The sequence below is a fragment of the Apteryx rowi genome, unplaced genomic scaffold (genome assembly GCF_003343035.1).
Source record: "Apteryx rowi isolate R43461 unplaced genomic scaffold, aptRow1 scaffold_35, whole genome shotgun sequence".
NCBI lineage: Eukaryota > Metazoa > Chordata > Aves > Apterygiformes > Apterygidae > Apteryx > Apteryx rowi.
In genome coordinates, this window is record NW_020449974.1 from 1,145,170 (window position 1) to 1,166,566 (window position 21,397).

The 21,397-nt window shown below is 41.0% G+C and overlaps 1 protein-coding gene across 1 annotated transcript in view; it reads right to left on the bottom strand.

Annotated features, from left to right (window-relative positions):
• ATRN (attractin) overlaps positions 1–21,397 on the bottom strand; it is a 124,214-nt gene that overhangs the window by 80,879 nt on the left and 21,938 nt on the right. The window contains exons 5-16 of the mRNA XM_026072754.1: positions 20,275–20,480; positions 18,927–19,095; positions 17,298–17,388; positions 14,931–15,174; positions 13,075–13,258; positions 10,952–11,106; positions 7,515–7,599; positions 5,631–5,851; positions 4,330–4,451; positions 3,660–3,798; positions 1,973–2,154; positions 129–345 (exon numbers count right to left, since the gene is read on the bottom strand). Coding sequence (XP_025928539.1) covers positions 129–345; positions 1,973–2,154; positions 3,660–3,798; positions 4,330–4,451; positions 5,631–5,851; positions 7,515–7,599; positions 10,952–11,106; positions 13,075–13,258; positions 14,931–15,174; positions 17,298–17,388; positions 18,927–19,095; positions 20,275–20,480 — 2,015 coding nt within the window. The remainder of the gene's footprint in view (positions 1–128; positions 346–1,972; positions 2,155–3,659; positions 3,799–4,329; positions 4,452–5,630; positions 5,852–7,514; positions 7,600–10,951; positions 11,107–13,074; positions 13,259–14,930; positions 15,175–17,297; positions 17,389–18,926; positions 19,096–20,274; positions 20,481–21,397) is intronic.

A 21,397-nucleotide genomic window follows, 5' to 3' on the forward strand; every position in this document is an offset into this window, starting at 1 on the left:
TTTAAAGGAAGATCATGACACAGTTTTTTAAAAGGTAACGAATGGGATCTTATTGACTTCCTTGGAAGTATAAATACATATTACTCAACCTGTTCCCCGTGAGACACACAAATTAGAGCTACAGTTACCCGGCCTTTCGCAGACGCTGCCGTTAACTTCGTTGATGCACGTCGCTGCCTTCAGGCCCTGATGGAAAGGCTCAGCTAAATAGCCGCAAAAGCCAGCGTCGCTGGGCTCGTCGGGGAGCCACTGGAGCAGGGTGTTGGTGAAGGGCGACATGTCTTCCCAGCACCAATACGACACGTTGATTTTTCTCAGCCCGACCCACGGAGTCAACGTTTTGGGCTAGAAGGAACAAAGCGTAACGTTAGGATCGACGACCAGCGCRGGAGAGCTCTGCTGTTAAAGATTGCATGGATATGGGGGAAGAGAAGGGATAGGGCAGGTCAAATCCAAACCAATGTCGCTCCACCGGCAAAGAAAAGTCTCAGTATGAAGACCTCATAATACAACTGTTTCTGCAGGCAATGTATTTTTTGGCACGGTTTATATTTTGCAGAGAGGCAATTTAACTGCACCGCTACATTACATTATTTCACCGTTAGGATGGTTTCTCCATCAAAGCGCGATGGTGGCAGAGCTGCACGGGGAAGGCTTTAGACCTCCCTTTCCTGCTATAGGATCACCTACTTCAAACTGATTTGATGCACTCTTAGAGCCTAATTCTAATTGCAACAGGGTTACACAGCACTAGGGGCTAATACCCATATATTTTCAAATTACTATGGAACAACCGTACATAGCTGAGTTAAAAAAAGGAGTAAATGCAAGGTACAGTCTCCCCCAGCACGGTAGTAGGGTGCCATTAAATGGTAAAAGTGCAAGTGTTRAACTTAACCACTGCAATATCCAGGAACTCTTGAAGATTTTAGAGCCATGTACTTTTCCAACATCCTGCCTTTCCCTCCTCTCTTTTCAAAAGATTTAACGATCTTGTGCGAATTGCACCTTATATTTTATTAGTTAAATTGAATCCACTCTAAAAACGGCCACTTGACAATTACAAAGGGAATGAAAGCCGGAAACGTTCTCATTCCAACGGGGCAATGTTTCTCTTCAATACYGAAGTRCGGTTCTCCTTTGAAAAGTTGCAAYCATATTACGCTCCCTGTGTCCCCTGCCCAATTTTTCCAACCCAAAACTTTTCCCGTGTGCCAGCCCTGCACCAACTGGCCTCCGAGACCCTCGAGGAGTTATCTGGATGTGCTTCCAAGCTGCAGCAGCTCGGCAGGCCAAACTGGGCTCTTGGCAAAGCTGCACAACATTGCTCTTTAAGACTTCATCACCACCTGCACTACCTGCCCTGAATACSTCCACGCTTCTGCCAGCGACTAGCAAAAAAAAAAAAAGAAAAAATCTATTTTATTGATGCACGAGGAGGGATAGATCCTGATCCCCTTCGCATTGGCTCAAGCAGGAAAGCACCTGCCACCAAATAAAGCCTATATAGCTTCAAATAAGTCACGCAGATCCGCTGAGTAAGAAACTGTCATTTTAAACCCTTTTYGGAACGGAATAAATAACTTGAAGTGCTTTGCATTAAACACCTATGATGCCCCAAAGGGACCGTTATTTATAAGATACTTTGCACGAGTCACGGGAACCGCTCTCATCCCTGTCGTAGCCATGTATCCCACAAGAGAAACGCGCACGCGATTTCATTACAGCAAGCGATACCTTTGAGGCACCGTGTGCATTTATATTTATCTCTCACATTTACATTCTCTACAATTTCACTTCAAAAGCACCCATAGGGTATGCTGAATTTCAAAAGAAAAGAAAAAAAAAAATCAGTCTTTTTCGGTTAAGAAGCAGGTCTGTTCTGGGCAGAGCACACAATACCCCAGCAAGGAGGACTTTCCCCACAGTCAGAGCTTTAATTAGTCAGAGGACATTAAAGAGAAGCACTCACCGAAGCCTGCATCTTCTGCAGYTCCTTTAGAACAAATTCTACCTTTTTCTGGGTTGTAAGAGAAGCCAGAAAAGCACCGTTGGATCTGCAGGACAGTTTGGCATGATCATAGTTCTCCTTTGTGTTGGTGATTTTCAAGCATGAGTTGCCAACCAAATGCCAGTTTGTCCCACAGATATTTTCTGGAAAGAGGGTGGGAGAAAAAAAGAAAAAGAAAAAAAAAAGTAAAACGAGGTGCAGGTGATCTTCACTATGCTCAAAATAGTGAAAGAGCTGTTCAACCAAAATAAAACCTACAGACCCATCCAAGAGCAGCACGGGTTTGCCAACTTGGCTGGCATGCTCAAAAATATTTACGTATAAATAATTCGGAAGAAAGCAAAGCTGTTTAGGGGAGCTAAAGTGAGACATCATCTTTTAATACTCTGCAGTATGTATTAAAAGCACTTATTTGAACCTAGAATAGTAAAATCATTTCAGAAGAAAGAGTAGTGGAAAGCAAATGAATATGTTGCTGATGGCTTAAGCCATATCTTCAACCACAACCGTAAGGATAACTTGCTGCAGGAGGCGGTTGCTGGTAATCCTGTCCACAGCACCGAATTTCCAGGATTAATTCCTGTTTAATCTTGAGAACAGTCATGCCCACTACCGAAGAACTAATAACACACACACACTTGTAACTACCCTTACTAGAAACACGATGGACGTTTTTAGTGTGAATCTTTGTAGAGCCAATGCCTACCTACAACAGGTTGTTTTAGATTGGTCTAACAGACTGAAAAGCTCTCAACTGCCAGCTTTTCAGGTGGGTTTTTACAGACTATGACCAAATCACCCCCTTCTCTACAACAACCTAGACTAAGCTCTTCATAGGTTTCATTAAAAGATGCTTTTCTCGCTCTTGTGATTCTTCTCTGAAGTCTCCCCATTTTTTCTCTCTTCCAGACTAGCCGATGCCAGACCTGGATAGGTCCAGACCTAAGCGGGTTACTAGAGGAAGGCCATCCATGCCAATCTGAAGGTCCTGTCCTTGTGGTTTTTCTCCCCTTCTCTATATTTTATTAACTGTAAATGTCAACTGCTGAAGAAGCTGTATTTCCTACCCGGTCACTGAAGAGAAAAAAAAAAAAAAAGTACTCCAGAAAAGACTAATGATCAACTCCTATGAGCTCCCACTAGAAACACTCTAATAAGAGAATTTTCCTTATACATTTAGATGTTATTTGTCTAATCCGTCCAGTATGTGCCATTCTGCTTTCACACAATTCTAGCTTCTAAAATTAAATAGCATGCGTTATTAAATCTAATACCTTACAGAAGCCTATTATATCAACAGTGCTGCTTTTATCAAGTGAAAAAACAGAGATGAAACACAGGCTAATAATTATACAAATGATCATACTCCTCTTCAGACAATTGGGACTGAAAAAGACTGAAGAATATCCCATCAGACTTTCTGAACTTCCTTGAAATAAAGTCTCGTACCAAACACATTATGATTAAAGAATATTATTTGCTCCATCTCAGCAGTAAAAGATTACATAGTGTTTTCTGGGTTTTTTTTTGGTTATGGGKTTTTTTTTGTTKKTTKKTTKKTTTTWARRRGGRRAAAAAAAACCCTAATACTTTTGTACTGAATTAATTCTGGGTTTATTTATTTTACACAAATACAATCAATACCTACCTGGTAAAGCAATGCACTCCTGATTCCTAGGTTCCCACTGACAGTTTTGATCCATGGCACAGCTTTTACAACTTGTCTTTTTGCTGCAATAATATGCAGGGTTATCCTTTGGACAGTTATCATACATAGTAATAGGAACCTAAAATAAATAGCACAGACAAGGTTTTTTTCCTCTCCAAACAGGTCTGCTTAACACAGACTACCACTCTAAGCTCTACACTTCAGACCTACAAAGCAACCCATATATTCAAAAGTTGTGACACTGGATACAGCCTCTACTGCATATTTAGGATATTCCCCCAGGCCAGCATCTGACCTTTTCCCCGCTAGACCTTTTACGAAAAGGTTAGTTTTTCTTTTCTAGAGCCAGAGAAGGCTCTATTAATGGCAAACCTGAATGGATATGTGCCTCAGCGAATAATCACATCGCACTCATCATGAAACCTTCYCCTCTACCCCTGCCCTTTGACATCCTTTTCACTTAAAGAGTGAAAGAATGTCACGAAAACCCCTTGGACCAACTTGAAAAATTCAAACGTCAGCAGTTCAGAGCTACACATGCACTGGAAACAACAAACCAAGAGGGGTCGTATTGTCAGATGAAGACATCTGGGACACGCAACATTTCAAAAGCTAAATTTAAACTACAGAAGTATTAGAGAGACTTTACCTGCTCTTCCGTGCAGTTGTTCTGCATTGAGATACACTGGTCAGTGCACCATTGACAGTTGTTTGTATTTGCTGTACAGCTATAGCAGTCTGTAATCTGATCACATTTTTCACTGTCTACAACTATTAAAGAAAAAAACCTGCATGACCAAAAACAGGCATTTCCTGACAGAGTTCCAAGAACTTGATTATATACAGCAAAAGATAAAACCATACAGTAGYGCCTGGAGATTTTTCATTAACAACCAGTTAGTAGATCAGACACTTTGATGGGACTGGACTGATAGAAAAATTGCATTCTTTTGTACCATTAATAATTTTTAGTGCCCAAGTATCAGTAAAACACAATACAAGAAAATGCACCAGGACACAGAAGCACATGAACTAAGACCATGCATGCATGTTCAGTCAATGCACATGCAGATGATGCCAGAGGACATTTAACAAGGACAGTGAAARTCTACCACTGCAGGCCCATTTTGCTGAAATCCTGGCCTTCAATTATGTGGAGCATTTTCATGCAAAGCTTGAACTTTCCACTTCATCTTTCCAATTGCTTATCGCCTGTGTTTTGTGAAAATTTATTGTACATTGAGAGCCCATCAAAGCAATGTCCCTTTACATCAATTTCTTTTAAATAATTAAAGGCTGCAACCTATTACAGAATCAAGGTTCATATAATTCAATCCAGAGCAATGAATGCATTGGGATAAGGCATTGAGAAACTGTTAGAAAGTTATTGTAAGCGAGAACACAGGAATCAAACCTTAAGACAAATGTTCTTTTTCCATGCCCCTATCCATATAATACTGCAGAAGGAAAAATAAAGCAACTTTTTTGATAACTCTCTTCCTGCTATCTCCTTTGAAGAGCACAGAATAGCACAGTGGGGCCCAGATGCCCCTCCCTTGCCCCATGGTGCTCATCAAAAGACTTGTTGGCTCTCACAAGGGCAGTTCTTGGAGCAACCGTCTACACAGCAATGGTCCAGGCCTGATTCCTGACTGATGATGTCTATTCGGGATGGGGAAGTAAGTACAAGCTTTTTGGAAAGTGACACTCAGTAYAGTAGAAAAAGCCCTAAGGAGGTGACGCAGCAGCTCCAGGGAGATGCAAATGTCCTCATGCCACTGCTGCCGCTTGGTCAGAGGGATTCCTCYGAGGGCATATACGGAAACAGAACTACAGCCCCCCGTCTTGAACTTTTTCTGGCAATGGCACAAAAATAAYGCAAGATGCAATTTGGAAAGGAAAAAACCTAGGCGCCTTGGGAAAGGGAAACAGAGAGGACGTTGCACATACCTGGCTTGGGAGGACAGTCCTCAAAGACCTTTTGCTGCTGCTCTAGCGTTGCCATCTCCCAGGGGACACACTGGGGAACGGTGGCGTTCCACACGCACCGGACTCCGGGACCYGCTCGCGAGCAAGCCGTTTCGTTATCAAAAGCTTCACATCGCTCCGGTGTGTACTTCAGTATGTCGCTCAGGAGGAGGCTATTGAAGCCTCCGAATACGTACATGGTGCTAAACAAAATGCAAATAAATATATGAACATTTGCGTCTGTGTTTACAGACCATGTACTGCTGCAGCTCGGTTTTATTCAAGGTATAAGGTGTTTTATTACATTGTAGTGTGTATATAACTGAGATCTATTTACTTGGATAAGTAATGCACTAAAGACAAGGGTCAATCAAGTTCCACTAGGTCAGAGAACCCAAAGGATCTCAATACATGGCTTCTGAGAAAGACAAGAGTCAAACTTATCCTAGATAAAACGCTTCCCTTTCAGCCAAACCTCTGGGTGACACCCAATTAGCGTGAATATAAACAAAATGCTGCAGAAATGCAGGATTCTCCTTTCAAGAACAGTGGCAAGAAAGGAAGGAAGGCTAAAATAGGTGAGACGGTATCACACCATTAAATCAGTGCTCAGAAACTGTGACAAAACAATTCAATGTTGTCACATCTTGGTACACTGCTGTGACAAAACCACAGTTATTTTCATGGCTCTTAGCAACTGAGCAAAGAGTCATTGTGTCAACTGAAAGCAAAGTAATGTTTTGAGGAAAAAAATGTGGTGTTTTCTTTAAACCTTCTTTAACATCACAACTGCTGTAGGCATAACATCAAATTTCATTAGTTACATAAAAACACTGCCCAAAAAAAACTGTGCATCCGTGTTTGTAAGTGTATATTTAGCAAGACAGTGCATAAGAAATAATGCAACTAAATAAAAGTTTGGTTGATTAAAAAATATTTTAACACTGTATTTTCATCCCACTTCAGGAAAGCACTTAGGCATAAGCTTAATCATTCTTCATGGGAGCAAACACACAGCTGGTATTCAATAAATACCGAAACAAACACAATAGTGAGCGATTATCTGCAGAGACAAAAAGAGAAGTATATACTAGATTCTCTAGATATATAGAGATATACCTAGAGAAGCAGCATCTAGAAGTATATCTTTCTCTTAAAGGCAGTATGAGTTATCTCTCTAGCTTAAACGGTCCTTTAAATAACGCTGCTGATTTATGAAAAACATCTTCAAAAGGATGAAGGAACTAGAATGGAAGACTCCTAGCAAATATCATTTCTTTGAAGACGGCCTCAAACTTAGTTCCACCAAAGACAGTAACAAGAGACATTCGCCTGAAAGCATGGATATTATTACAGCGATATAATGTTAAATGGCAGGAATCATCATCTCATCTACRATTTCACCCAAGCACTGTACATCATATGACTGGTACAGAGGAGCCAGACTGGATAAACTATATAAACGAAGACATCAACTTCAGAAACCATGAGGGAAAGCTATGGTTTTGAAGATAAAAGTTGACAGTGCAGCTAGACAGAAGGAGAAAGAAAGAAGAAACAAACAATTCAATTTTTGTAGCAACTAARTGAGCTGAGACAGCTTAGTCAAGCGAAGAAGCTGACGTGCTAGAAGCTCAGAAGGACAAAAGGGCTGAGAGCGAAGGGTGGACACTGAAGTCATTACAAGAGTTAAGATCAGAGAACTTCAGCAGATTTGGAAGACACATTCTCAAATCTCGTCTCGGATTTACATACATCAACGTACACACACACACACACACACACACGTGCACAGACATGTAAAGGTGTTTGAGTTTACTGAGAAGCGAAATATGCCACCACACGCCGGAGTCTTTGCTTCCTTACCTGTTGTACAGCACAGCAGAATGTCCAAACCTGTTCACGTCGTGATGGAGATCGGGGCGAGGAAGCACAGACCACTGATCACAAGCTAGGATTAAGGAAAGCTCATTTCAGAAACGTTCCTCACATATAATTAACGACTCAGTTTATGCAGCACCTTCCTTCCTCAAAGATCCCACAGTACTTTAATGACCATTCCACCCATCACCAAAACGCAACTCTCTAGAGTGAAATAGGGCAGTTTATGAAGGCACACGGCATTACAGCATGTCMAGACAAAGTTGACACTATATCCATTTACAACCACTTTAGCACCAAAGGCAGCTTAGCTGTTTCTTGACTCTCTCAGAGGAAGACCAGAGCCTCCAGAAGAATCAAGTGCAATGGCATTATCTTGCTTTGCAACACTTAGACTTAAGACTTGGTCTTCACAATGACCTCACGGTATCACGGAAAGGAAAAGGAAGGATGCAATAGCCCTGCCCTGTCATCTAGACAGCTCATTATGAAAGAAAGTTTCATGGCCTTGTGCTGAAGAGGTTATTAGCTTTTGGGCAATCACGTGTAATTAAGTGGTGGTGGTTTGAAGGGTTTTTTTTTCCTTTACTAGTGGAATTTTTCACTCCATAACAAGTTCAGTTTTTATCTGTTTACATGTGAATTATTCGCAGTTCCGCCCCAAACCAGCATCACTGAGAACAGAGACTTTTATCCTTTTTTTTTCATTGCAATTATGTCCCTAGAGGGCAGCTATCCATGTTTTTAAAAATATTTTTCACTCATCATAGCTTAAGGATTTTTTTTTTTCTTTTAATATAACGTGAGATTATTCCATCTTTTTCTATTAGCATAACATTTGTAAGTTTTGCCTCATTTTTTACTTTGGTTTCTCAGGTAATTTTTTCCYTTAGGCAGTACGAAAAAAAACAACTTAAGAAACATATAACCCACTGAGCAATCAAAGGAACAAAAGCAGAAAAAGTCAGTCCAATTCATACCACTTAAACTTTGCAAAGTAAATGGGAACACCTTGGGGGCTAATGTYCCAGAGGCAGTTGTATGCAATTTATGAAATTAAGACAGAAAAGTCAATCTGCTGGAAAGACCTACAGAGCCTCTCCAACACTCACAAATTCTTTAATACAAGATAAAACTGTTTTGTCATGGACTGAATCTTTGAAAAAATAAGCCCACAAACCAAAACTAGTATGTAAATAAAGCGAGAGGGCAGAGAAAAACAACCTCATTAATTCTTTACCAAATTTAATTGGAAAATTGTTTGGTAAGCAAACTGATTCYAACTTATGCACCCACTGACACTTCTGTTCAAGATATGTGTGCTGATAAATAAAATATATAGGACTCAGATGGTTGGATTTAATACTTTGGTAAATCACGGTTTTAAAATTTATTTTTAAATGCCATTTACTCAATTTTAAAAGAATTTAACCTACCCCAGCATCACTCATGAAACAAGCACGCATGGTTCCAATTTTTAACAGGAAGCTTCAACAAAATTGGACAGCAATTTGTGATTTTTTTTATCCAGCGAGTTGTGAGTTATGTGAGGCCAAGAAACATATTTTGCTAGATTAATGGAAGGCTTGGAATGTTTTGCTTTCTAAGCTTCTTTCCCATCTTTAACAGAAGATCAAGTATTGGAAAAAATGAATGATTCTGAAACTACAAAGAACACTCTCCTTCCTGACTTATGAGTTAAACCAAGCCTAAAATTTACAATGCATAGGACTTTATTAAATGTACTATTCAAACAGAACCTGTACGCTACGAAAATATCTAGCCTCCTTCTGTGTTTGGCATCCAAACAATTTTTGATTGGGTAAATAGAAGAGATTTAATTTCTCTCCTGGGGGGAAAACTCATTATACACATATAGTCTTTTGATGAATATTTCATGCTGATTTTTAGAAAAACAAAGTTAAAACTTATTTCTAAATGAAAGAGAAGGGTTACTTAAACAGCAGTAATTGTATTTGGAGACAAGTTGCCCGTGAAGGTTCTGTTACTGTCGTAGGTGCACCCCATAGCGAAGGGACCCGGTCTTTTGGAAAGCTGTTCTTTCCAGCTTCTAGCCTGAGAGTCTGCCTTATAGAAATGAGAGTATGCCGGAGCACGGGAAGGCCTCCCATCCCTGCCGCGTGAAGTGTGATCAATGCAAGCCCTAATTCTCGGTGTAAACCTGGTAAGGACTGGGGCAAGTTGATTATAACGCGTACTTCCCGCAGGAGGAAGCCTGCCTGTAACTAAACCAAATTGAAAAAGCATTGCTATTGACGTATTTTGTCAAACTGATGCAATTTGCGTTTTACGTCTAACAGAGAGTTCAGCGGGTCATGAAAGGTAGCAAAGTTTAGCAAGAAAAATTTATCCCTACTGTTACCCAAGTTTTAAAAAATTGCTCCCTCCTCCGCTTGACTGTCAAAATAGCTAGTTTGAAGTAAAAACTCCCAATAAAGCCAGCTAGGAGCACGCATGACTTGCGATCGCAGGTAGCAGGAGAGAATAGTCCTTGTTACAGAGAGCAAAACTGCACAAGGATGCTAAACACTGCTACTCCAAGYAATCCATTTGCTGGCATATTCCTTTCACAACCAGGAGAGCAATCTCGATGGACAATCATTCCACTAATTCWAGCACACAGGATTATTTCAGGGAATCAAACAAGAGATCCCATATTTCAAGGAATTCTAACAGCAGACGGTAGAATGTGATATGAGTAAGGAATGGTGTTTTTCTCCAAAGGGAATTATCTGGATGCGCATGCATCTTCTTTTAGATAATTTCATCTCTTTTTTTTTTTTTTTTCCCCCCCTCCTTCTTAAATGCACAGTCGCTGGACTCCAAAYTCACAAATAAATGCTGCCCTCTTCTGGTTATTCCAACTCATCAAAATCKAATCCTTCAAAATAAAATCTAATCATTCCGCTTTATTATTAAATAATGTGGATGGGGATGTTTATACTTTCAAAGTGTACATATTAACTGAGCTTACAAAGCAGCACAGTGACATGAGAAGTCAGCCTTCAGTTAAAACAAGAGCACGCAAGGTGTAAGTAGAGCTTCAGCAGTGTCCAGTGCTTCTGTCGTAACGCCTTACATTTTTGCTAAATCAGAGATTAAAACATACTCAAAATATCAACTAAGCTTTTTGACTGAGACATTATAACAACTTTCTTTATGTTTAAGAAATAATTTTTAATGCCCAAGGTTACGTATAAGCTACTGACCACAGAACTGCTGTCATATTTGCCTAGAAATCACTGCAGCAGCTCATTYTGCCTCTCCTGATTACACATTCTTCTGCAGTCTGCTTAGTAGCATTTGGTATAATATACGCAGCATGGAAATTAATCTTTTTGAAGACAGCTCTCTTCGAATCGCTAAGACTTCTTTTTATTATTATTTTTGCAAGAACTTACCAATATCATATGCCATAAAATCCGAAGAAAAGCACTTAGCGCCGTGGCTCATTGAGGTGTCATTGTGCGTGTTTCCTCCAAACACCAGCATGGTTCCACTCATTATCACAGCAGTGTGCAAATAGCGGAAAAACCTACTGTCTTTAAGAATTGTCCTTCAGAAATAAAAACACATGTATTAATGCAACCGATTAGTACCTGATAGAGGCAAAACAATCCATAAACCCACGCTGGAGAAGGAATTGTGGAGGGATACCATTTCATTAATTTTTTCCAATGAAATATTTAACAACTTTCTTTCCAGACTGTTCAGTTCCTCCTGTAAGGTGATTCTCTCATCTTCCAAATTGCTTTCCAATTCATAGGAGACAGGCGTCCATGAAAGCATCTTCCCAAAGCTAAGGATCTTAAAATCATCAACCCCTTCCCTAGGGAGCGTCACCTAGTTTTCACAGTAACTGAGCTTTGAGCACTGGCAGTTATACTGCTGATACGGTGCTGGAGGACCCCAGTCGAGGTAATATTCATTTTATACTAACCTAAAGAATTCTTTTAAGTTAGATATCATCTCTTCCTCAAACCTAACAAAACTATTTCAGGGAAAACTATGCAGCCTATACTAGAGCCCTGCAGCTTAATATTTGCAAAACTCAGTGTCTCATCTGTGATTWAATCATGGATAGTGTTAACCATATTAGCCACTGCCCTCACCTTTACTCAGCGTGAGAAACGACACTCTTTGGGTCACTCTTTGTAGAATTTCTCTACTTTTCAGAGAGCGCGAGAGTGCAGAAAAACACAAATATGACGTCTGTGTCACAGGCAACACTGTCGCAACTGGCAAGTTTTTGCAGCTGGAGCGCTGCRGGACAGCAACACTGTGAACGAAGTTTATATTAAAGCAAAGACTTCCACAGTGAAATATTGGGCAAAGAGCAGATCGATGACCCAAGCCAGGGACCTGTTCCTAAGGTCTGAGCTGCAGCGTCGCTGCACACAGGGGCTTTTGGAGCATTACCCTGTCCCTGAGACAGGGCCACAGTTTTAAGACTGTAAAACCCCCAGCAAAACACTGGAGGGAACACGGGGAGAAACAAGCTTGTCGAATAAAACTCAGCAGACTGCTTTTTTGTCCGTCCTCACCATGAAATCACAGGAGGGAGAGAGAGGGCCTAAACTACCAAAGAACAAAAAAAGGGAGTCAATTACACCAAAAATAAGAAATAAAATAAAGATGAACAGACCATTTCTAAGTATGCTTCTACTGCCTTGATGCAAAACTACTTGCCTGCTCTGACAGCGAAAGGACCACCGAGGCTGGTCTTATTCTAGTCCTCTGGAGACTAGCAAAATAAATGCCCTGCAAAAAGGTTGCTGCTGGAAGAGTTTGGGAACAGATACGTGTGTGACATTTTCTGCCCATTCACCCAAATTTGCCTGCTCCACGGTAGAATTGGAGGATCAAACAAATCAAAAAAAGGAAAGAGTTGTGGCAGAAATATAAGTTACACTCTCAAAAAGTGATATAGTGACTCAAATTTACATGCGTGAATTCAAAAGATCAGCCCCCTTTTGTCAGTAGGCTTTWAAAACCCTTTAAGAAAAGCACAAAATTGAGGAAAACACACTTCACCTATAAAACYCAAAGTTGTCAAGTTGTGCTGTGGTTTTCTAATAAAACTCACCGTTGGGCAGAAACCAGTCACAGAAGATTTCAGCTTAAGAAATGAATGCTTCAGATCGTTACAGAGCCAGAAGAAAATGGGGTTATAATAGAAATTCTTTTGCAGACTTAACTGCAGAATGAATTATCACTCACTTGACTACAGTAACTGCACTCGTATGCATTGTCTGTACTGCTGGCAAGAAAATCCCATCAAGTATTTTTCCTTTCAGCTTTAATACAACAATATATTAAAACAGATTTCTTGGCTAGTTCACAGTCCCGATTATATGCAATTATATGATTCTCTATTCATAAAGGGTCATAAAAATAACATCTAGAGGAATGCACTATCTTGAATGCAACTAAGTACTGCTGTATTTCTATCAGATACCCTCATCCTCTTTTTCTATTGCATACAAAAAGGAGAGGAGGGTATACAGGAAGAAGAGGTACTTACCACATACGGGTATCAACTTCGTATTTGTACAAGTCATCTGCTAGCCTGTATTTGTTGGCACTGAATGCTTTGTAACCTCCATGGATATAAATCGATCTTGTATTTGGATCATAAACGCTGCTGTGACCATACCCTCCTTGCACCAAAGCTCCACTTGTCTGTAAAATGTTCCACGTATTTGTGGCTGAAAAATGAAAAATGTGAACGACAGAGCACGGTTAATTTATCTCCATTAACAACATATCCCAAYTGCGAAACAAATCGGGTTTCCCTCGACTCAGATCTACCCACTGTCTCTATCRCTTCACATCCAAAAATATTCTCCTTCAAGGAGCGCGTTTGCTGCCAAGAGGTACTGTTGTGTTAAATACTTTTAATTAGACCAGAAACACCTCTTCTACAGTCATTTATTAAATTTTGTAGACAAGCTAAGCAAATGAGAAGTAAAAAGCACAGAAATAATCTATTGCATTTCAGTGACATCAAAATGCCAGCACCGTGGCTTGATTTGGAACGGTACCTAAGAGCCCTTCTATACATTCAAAGCCAGATAGCACCGAAGCCAAGTATGATTGTGAAGAACACTGCACATAAAAACTGAGATGTGATTAACGGTCCTCTCACTGAAATAACATTGATTTTAAGCACTCCAGACACAACGTAATGGCAACTGAAACAGAAGCGCCAAATTCCACACCAAATCTCTGCAGTAAACCCAGAATTAAACCCTGTATAGGCTTCCTAACTCCAGGGCAGATCAGGCACACAAAATAATTGAAGCAATGGAATTTAATAGCTTGCAAGCTCACATGTGTGGGCACAACAAAACCAACCACTGGCAGGTTCTCATGCAGCAGCTTTCTAAAGAGATCCTTGCTATGGGTTCCCATGACACTCTCCCRTGGAAGAAAGACGGGACATGGGAGGCAGAGACTCCTCTCACAAACCAAAATTCCCTTGCCACAGGGTTGTTTGCCATATCGACTCCAGGTCAGGTGCTGTGCACAGTATGTCCAGAGACCAGAACCCGGGGTGCAAACTGTAATAACAAGAAACCCAGGAATGCATCTCTCCACACATGCCCTGGTTGCTCCTCTAGAAACTCCAGTAGATCCTCTGGATCAGGATGACCAAGGGACAAGGGTAATGGGTCAACAGTGCAGATACCACCACCACTATTTCTGTGAATACCCAGCACATTTACATTGCCAATTTTAGGGGCCAAGCTATCCTCTCTACGCAGTTAGTGGAGCAAGTGAGGTGCCTCCAGAGAGCCGTTTCAGAGCAGTTAAGTTAGGCAGCAGTTCAGTTCMTCTGGAGAGGTTCCTCCTCTTCTCCTGTGATGATGCTGGAAACCTCTGGATCCTAAAATCAGTGTGCGGACTATTCCCAGAAATAAGGAGCAAAAAGGAGTCCACAAAGTCACTCCCTGCTCCCCTAAGCATTCGCTAATGATTGTTACTGGAGACAGGGGCATCGGCGGTCTGAACAATTACATCCACTCTTATATTCACAGGACACAAAAATAATTTCAGAAGTGAATTCTTTGTCAGAGGGAGAGAGGAGGAAATATGAGGAAAACGAATTTAAACTGTGCCACAGTTATCTAGCTTTGTCTTTCAATCACAGCCTTTTTGTCTTTGGGATCTAACAAACTCTATAAAGCTGGAGGCATATGGCTCCCTGCTCACTGTGGATAATGCAAATGCTTGAAGATAGATTCCAGTTCTAATAAATACAAGTAAAAGATGAAGAACATGGCTACCTTTGCTATGCTGTCTTAATATGGTTCATTTAAATAACTCTCAAACCAGCTGCTAAAATTCAAACGTACGGTAGGTAGGACCCCCACTCACCAAGGTTGTATTCCTGGACATTGCTGATATACCCGTAAAGAGGACAGTGCCCAAAGATGACGAGCATCACTGCACTACCATCTTGCAGGGTGACGATGTGTGCCGAGTGGCCGACAACAGCGTACTGCTCCTTGGCTTTTGGCGTCACTTGAGCCCAGGACTGACTGGGAATGTGGAACACCCACAACTGACTGGTCACRTTCCCCGTCGCGTCTATTTTTCCACCATACATGTACATATCATCCTGAAAGAAGTCAGATTTAAAATGAGGCCAAAGATTCAGTATTTAAGACACCGCTAATATGGAAGTGACAAAATCACCATATCTTAACCTCTCCCAGCCTTGCTAAGTTTTTCCTCCTCTCTCCGGATGAACAAGGATGAAACAAAGCCCAGAATCCCCATCCTTCGAAAACGTAGTCCTGCCTGGACTGAGCTGTACACCGCTTAGCCTGAACTCAGTATCCGTGACCCCAACATCCTCTTCCAAAAAGCAGCTTGGCTTCGACAGGATGGATAGAGTATGGCTCTCTTCCCAGAAAAGTCTAGCGACTGCACAACTCTATTAGGAAGGGGGAACGGAGGGTTTGAAACACTTCAGGCATAGGAGGAAAATGACCAGGTGTTCTGCTTTTTAGGTAAGCGTATTTGAGCCCTGTGCTCAAATTAAGGAAAGATATCACACGTCTCCATCGTTGGTCACAGCTGATACAAAAGCAACCACGACTGCCATGTACTCAAGTCGATACTGTCAGAACATTTTTAGCACACAGAAGAAATCCTAGATCAGGGAACTTAGTAGGAGGGATGCACGGGGCAGGATTGACCTCCAGATAGCAAACATATAAATTTAAGTGTCTATGCTAGCTGAGTGTCTAAGCACCCCCTCTAAAAAATGGCAAGCTTGTCAATGGTCCCTGGAGAACAACTCAGCTGATCAAATGCAAGCAGGTTTGTCGGCTTTCAGGTAGCTGACTTGCTCTCCAGGCTCCACTGACTAGATCTCTGTTCACTGTAAATGGAGCTCAGAGAGCCAGTCCCCATAGAGACCCCAACACGTAGACACCCAAAGTCGTGTTGTTTTGATACGCAAGCTAAATCCCTCCCATAGTTTGCAAATCCCCAAAAGCAGAAGATAGCTGGGGAGATAGCACAGAAACTCCTTTATGTTTGCACACCAAAAGCTTTGTCTCCTAAATAAACATATTGACAAAAAATTGGGAGCCTTTGGAAAGCAAGGTGTCATGATAGCTAGACCGGGCTTTTATTAATCATCCCATAAGAGCTAAGCTCCAAAGCTCTCTCCAGTTTCCTTGGTGGATTTTTCCAATCATCTCAAAGTCAGTCACGAATCCACCAAAGCGTGTAGGGAGGTGCCTGTTTCACTGCTGACAAGGTGGCAGCCTTGGAAAGGGAAATTCTCTACTCTAGCTGGTGCCTCTTGGGGAATTGCTAAGAACCACTCCGTGTCACTGACGGCGAACCCCGTATAGTGCGCATCTTGGGAAGAGTTGCTCGCAGAAGGTTAATCAGCCCCCTGCAGGTGAGGGGGCTTCAACTTGAAGGTTCTTCAAGTATTCTGTTCATGAATTGTGATGTGCACAGTTTTTCAGGTGTTGTTAATTATGATTTATATGGGCCTGCACTGTGACGAGTTAATTAACAATCCACGAACAAAGGTAAAGGATCAGCTCCTTTCCTTTTCAAACGAGCTAAGGTGCCAAAGACTTGTTCTCTTCTTCAAGACGTTCTCTTGGAGTTTTGCCATTCTGCTCTCACTTGGCCTGCACCCACAGCAAGGCATGCAGGTGAGGACTGAGGTCAGAGACGATCAAATCCACCTGTCATTTCCAAAGCTGGAAGAATACATGCAGGGGTCTACTACAGAAGCTGAGCAAGCTCCAAAAATCCCTAATCCACCAGCTCTGCCTGTGTGCCTTGGACAACAGATGCCTTGCAACTGGACTCTTGAGAGCTCCCAATAACATTTTTGCTGTCTACACAAAAGCTAATTAGGGAACCAGTTAAACTCCAGCAAACTCCAGCTGTCAGGCATGTCTTACAAGCACAGACAGTCAGAAGGAAATAATGTAGTCACTGACCTTGGTCAGCCTTAAGGCACCTGAGAAAAGGGAAGGAGAGAGGAGGAACACACCAGTAAAGGCACTACCGACTTACTGGGATATTAATCCAAGGATTCTTCCAAGTACGAGTACACACAGAGGGGAATATCTGTGGACAAGCCTTTGAAGGAGAAATGCTCCTCCCAAAACAAGACTGGTCTGTGGAAGGGAAAGGAGGGTAGGGGTGGGGAGGAGAAAAGGGAAATAAGCTGGGAGACGAATCTGTAGCACTAAACTTATTTACCTCATGTAAAGCCAACGAATGACCGTATCTCATCTCCACCGAGTTCACAGTGTTGTTCAGTGGAAGCCACTCTTCAGAAATAAGATCATACCTGTGCAATGAAAATTGGATTCTTTTTTTTTTTTTTTGGAGAATTATGTATTCAAATGATGAAAATTATTACTTGTCTTTCCCAGGATTTGGTGGAAATCATTTTATTTAACAGAAGTCTTATAAGATTTCAGCATCACAAGACAGACTATCTATAAATTAAAAAAATTCAGTCAAGCCTATTCTGTTACTTAATATCCCTGTATTGATTTGCTGCACCCTGAATTTTCTTTCCCATGCAAAACCAAGGGTTAATGCACTGACTGCTAAATTATGACAACTTACACTAAACTCAGGCAAATTCCAGCCTTTTAGAAAGAACTGCCAGTGTTTAAAAGGCACTTTTTAATTATAGCTTTGTCAATCAAGCATATTTTTTTCTATAAACCTGAAGCGAGAGAAGCACTCTGCCCTGAAAATGGCCCATGGCTTTTCAGATACAGTGATGAACTATACTTGCCAGGCTTACAGTTGTACGAGATAAAACCATCTCTGAGAAAGTCTTTAATGAAGCCACATGGTATCTGTTGAAAAATCAGGCATGGACTTTGAAAGAATAAATTGTGGCAGTAATCAGCAACTATTTTATGACTATGTGTGTTTTCTGTTCCTCTTTAACTTCCACTACAAGAATTATTACTTCTGGCCTTGAGTTCAGAGCACACAGCTCTTGCTTAGATTAATGCAATCCAGCTATGCATGTATCCCTGGAAAAAAATCCACTTTTGCCTAGATCTGCCAGAACATTAGTAAGCTCAAAAAAGTAACTTAAAACATTTTCAGTACGGATTTCAATACGGGTACACAATATTATCCAATACCCTAGTTACTGTTAAATTACCTCAACAGATCACATAAATGTCATCATCCTAAATGCCATTCCCAGCTTGGTATCCCATGCACTACTCTGTGCTTAAATATCCACATCCACAGTAGTCAGTATATCTTCATTAAGGAACCAAACACTCTGAAGTAACATAGATACAATATAAGAAAGGGCTAATAACACAGAAACAGAACTAATCTCTTTGAAGACAAGGCCAGGTACAATTAAAAGCTAACCTAGTAAAGAATTAGAATTGTATAATATATATAGTATAGTATATTATTCACTATAGTATATAGTGAATAGTTTAGTGCTGCCAAAGGCAGRTGGACCTTTGGGTGACTGAGCAGGTTACCCAGAGAGGATGTGGAGACGCCATCCTTGGAGATATTCAAAACCTGCCTGGACGTGATCCTGTGCAACGTGCTCTAGGTTACTCTGCTTGAGCAGGGGGGTTGGACTAGATGATCTCCAGAGGTCCCTTCCAACCTCAACCATTCTGTGAACTTTATGCTTTTTCATTTCCAAGATTAGCACCCCTTTTCTGTTTTTTCCCCCCACCTCAAACTGAGTCAAAGTTTTTATTATTGATGKTTTTTTTCCGGGAGATGGAGTGTAGGTCAAAGTACAACACATACAATAGCATTTTCTAAAAATTATTCTCAGATCTACGTTCTTATACTTAGATTAAGTTAATCCATGTTTATACTCACGCTAAAACCTTCTGAGAGTCAGAATGATTGAAGACATAGCCTCCAACAATCCACATTTTGTTGTCATGGATTACGGTTTTGTGAGATGCTCTAGGAAGTTTTGGAAGAGAGTATTCCTCCCGGGTCCAAAACGACTGGTTCGCAGGAACAGGAATGGAACAGCCAGGACCTGGGGGGAAAAAAAGGKTTTTTTTAAAAAAAGTTAAGTAGTTTCTTTACAGGTCTGTGTTTCAGCTAGAGGTCAATAACCTACACTACAGGTGAGAAAGCACATGGCCAGATAACAGGTAGAAGCTGTGATACTCATTTCCTTGCCCACACTAGCAAGCTGTGATGGGTATGCAATGGTATGCAATCTCAACGTCCCAGTCATAACCCACTTAACTTTGACTCTAAAAAAGGTTTCAGAAAGAAAAAAACGCTCCACACTATGGGGGTATCTTCCAGCATTTATCCAGCTACCATGTGCCCACAGCAGCCCCAATACTGTCTGCCAAGGTTTCAGGAGACCTGCTCAGCAGCATGCTGTAAAAACCCAAAAGGTCATACAAGTGCTAGTTGCTACTCTTCCCTCTTTTTTCCCCTCTCCTTCCTAGCACTACATTTTCAAGACTTGTTTACTTCTTGCTCTTTCAAAGGGCCACACAAGGTAGAGGACAAACAAAACTTCATCCATATTTCAGATCCTCTTTAAACAAGAGTAGAGACAGGCCACAGTGGAGTTGCAGACCTCACCTGTTTGCACCTCTCCTGTGGTGACTTTCCTACATCATTTAGCTATTGAGCAGCAGGAGTCTCGTAGCTCCACAAGGAGCTAAACTACCCCCTTTCATACAATAATCCTAACCTATCTCCTTTAATACAGGTGACATATATCTATAGATATATAGAGATATATAGATATCTTTTTTTTTTCTTAAACTTTTTTGCATGCAGTTTTTGGTCCAAACTGTTGTCCAGACTGGCATGGCTGACTAGCATACCTGGACAAGACGCAAGAATACTCTGTGTGTTCAAATAGGTTAACTACCACAAGTCTCAACTTTGCTGCAAGTACATAGGAATGAAGTTTTAAGTACTTTTTAACTGATGTTTGCACACAACAGATTGGTAACAAATTTCTCCCTTCTTTTGAAAGCAGCTATGCTGCTGTATACAGCAATACTAATAACCTGTCATCTTCTGATATGAAAAGCTAGGTGGGAGCATCAGATATTCTGCTCCTAAACAAAGTGCTAATACTTGTCAAGCAGGACAGTCCCAAGTGCTTCCAATTTAACTGCAAGAGCCGACACAAAAAAAGGCATCCCCTTAACAAGAGCTTCTCCACATGTACCAGGATACCCACCTTGCCAGTCTGCAGAGCACAAACATGCCTTTGTATCATTAAAGTCGCAATGCCCCCTCTCAGGCATCCCACAGTCGTCCGTGCAGTAAGGAATATCGCAAGCTTCTCCTTTCCAGTATTTGGCACATTCGCACTCAAGAGCATTGCTGCTGTTATTGAGTTTGCACTCGCCTCGGCCAGAGCAATTATTGGGACACATATTGAAACTGCAAACGTCAAGGAAAGAAGGTTTGTCAGTAATGAAACAGCTGCTCCCCCAGCCATACCTCTTACTAACAAATACAAGAGCGATGCTGAACTAAAGTTGATAGAGCAGTTCAGTGGTTTCCTAATATACATACCCAAGGAGAGCCATTCATCTAGGATTTGATGTGACGGACCTGTACTTATTTGTTCTGTATGCATAATCTACAGAGCTGACTCATCAGTTAAGCTTACAACAACTGTGAAAAATAATTAATATGATTTTTAGCCATTTGTAATGCAAATGAATTGCCTCAAAACCTCCAAGAGCGAGTGAAGAATTTAATCAGCACATAAGGCCTTTGTGGTGTCTGTGCAATTTATACTTAAACTACTCACAACTGCACGCTATTCTGGGATCTGCTTACCAAATGAACACACTTGAGATGAATCCCAAGRCATATACGTGCCTCTCTTGAATCATTTCTGATTTCATAACATCTGCAATATAACTGAGGCAAAAGCAGATACATCCTTGCTGAGGATGCAAAGTCAAATGCCCTACTCTTTTCCAAATTCCAGTTGTTGCCAATCCGTTAACCAGTACAACTCAAAGACAGGGATTACTACACAGTCTTCAATAGATGAAGTCACCAGCTCCAAGACCATGATTTCACAACTGTTTGTCTTTGGATTTGGATGGTAGCTATCTCCTATAGTAACTATAAAGACTGCTAAACTGAAAAGAAACTTAAATAGATCCTTCCATCTACTCTCTGCAAGAATGTTAGGAGGAAATCTAAACACTAGAACTTGCAGAAGAAACAAAGCACAAAACAGTACTTGAAGACTGCCTGAAATGATTAAGAAAATGAGTTTAAAGAAACATTATAACACTAACTTGAGAAAACAGGTAATTCTTTAAGTGATTTTTTCAACT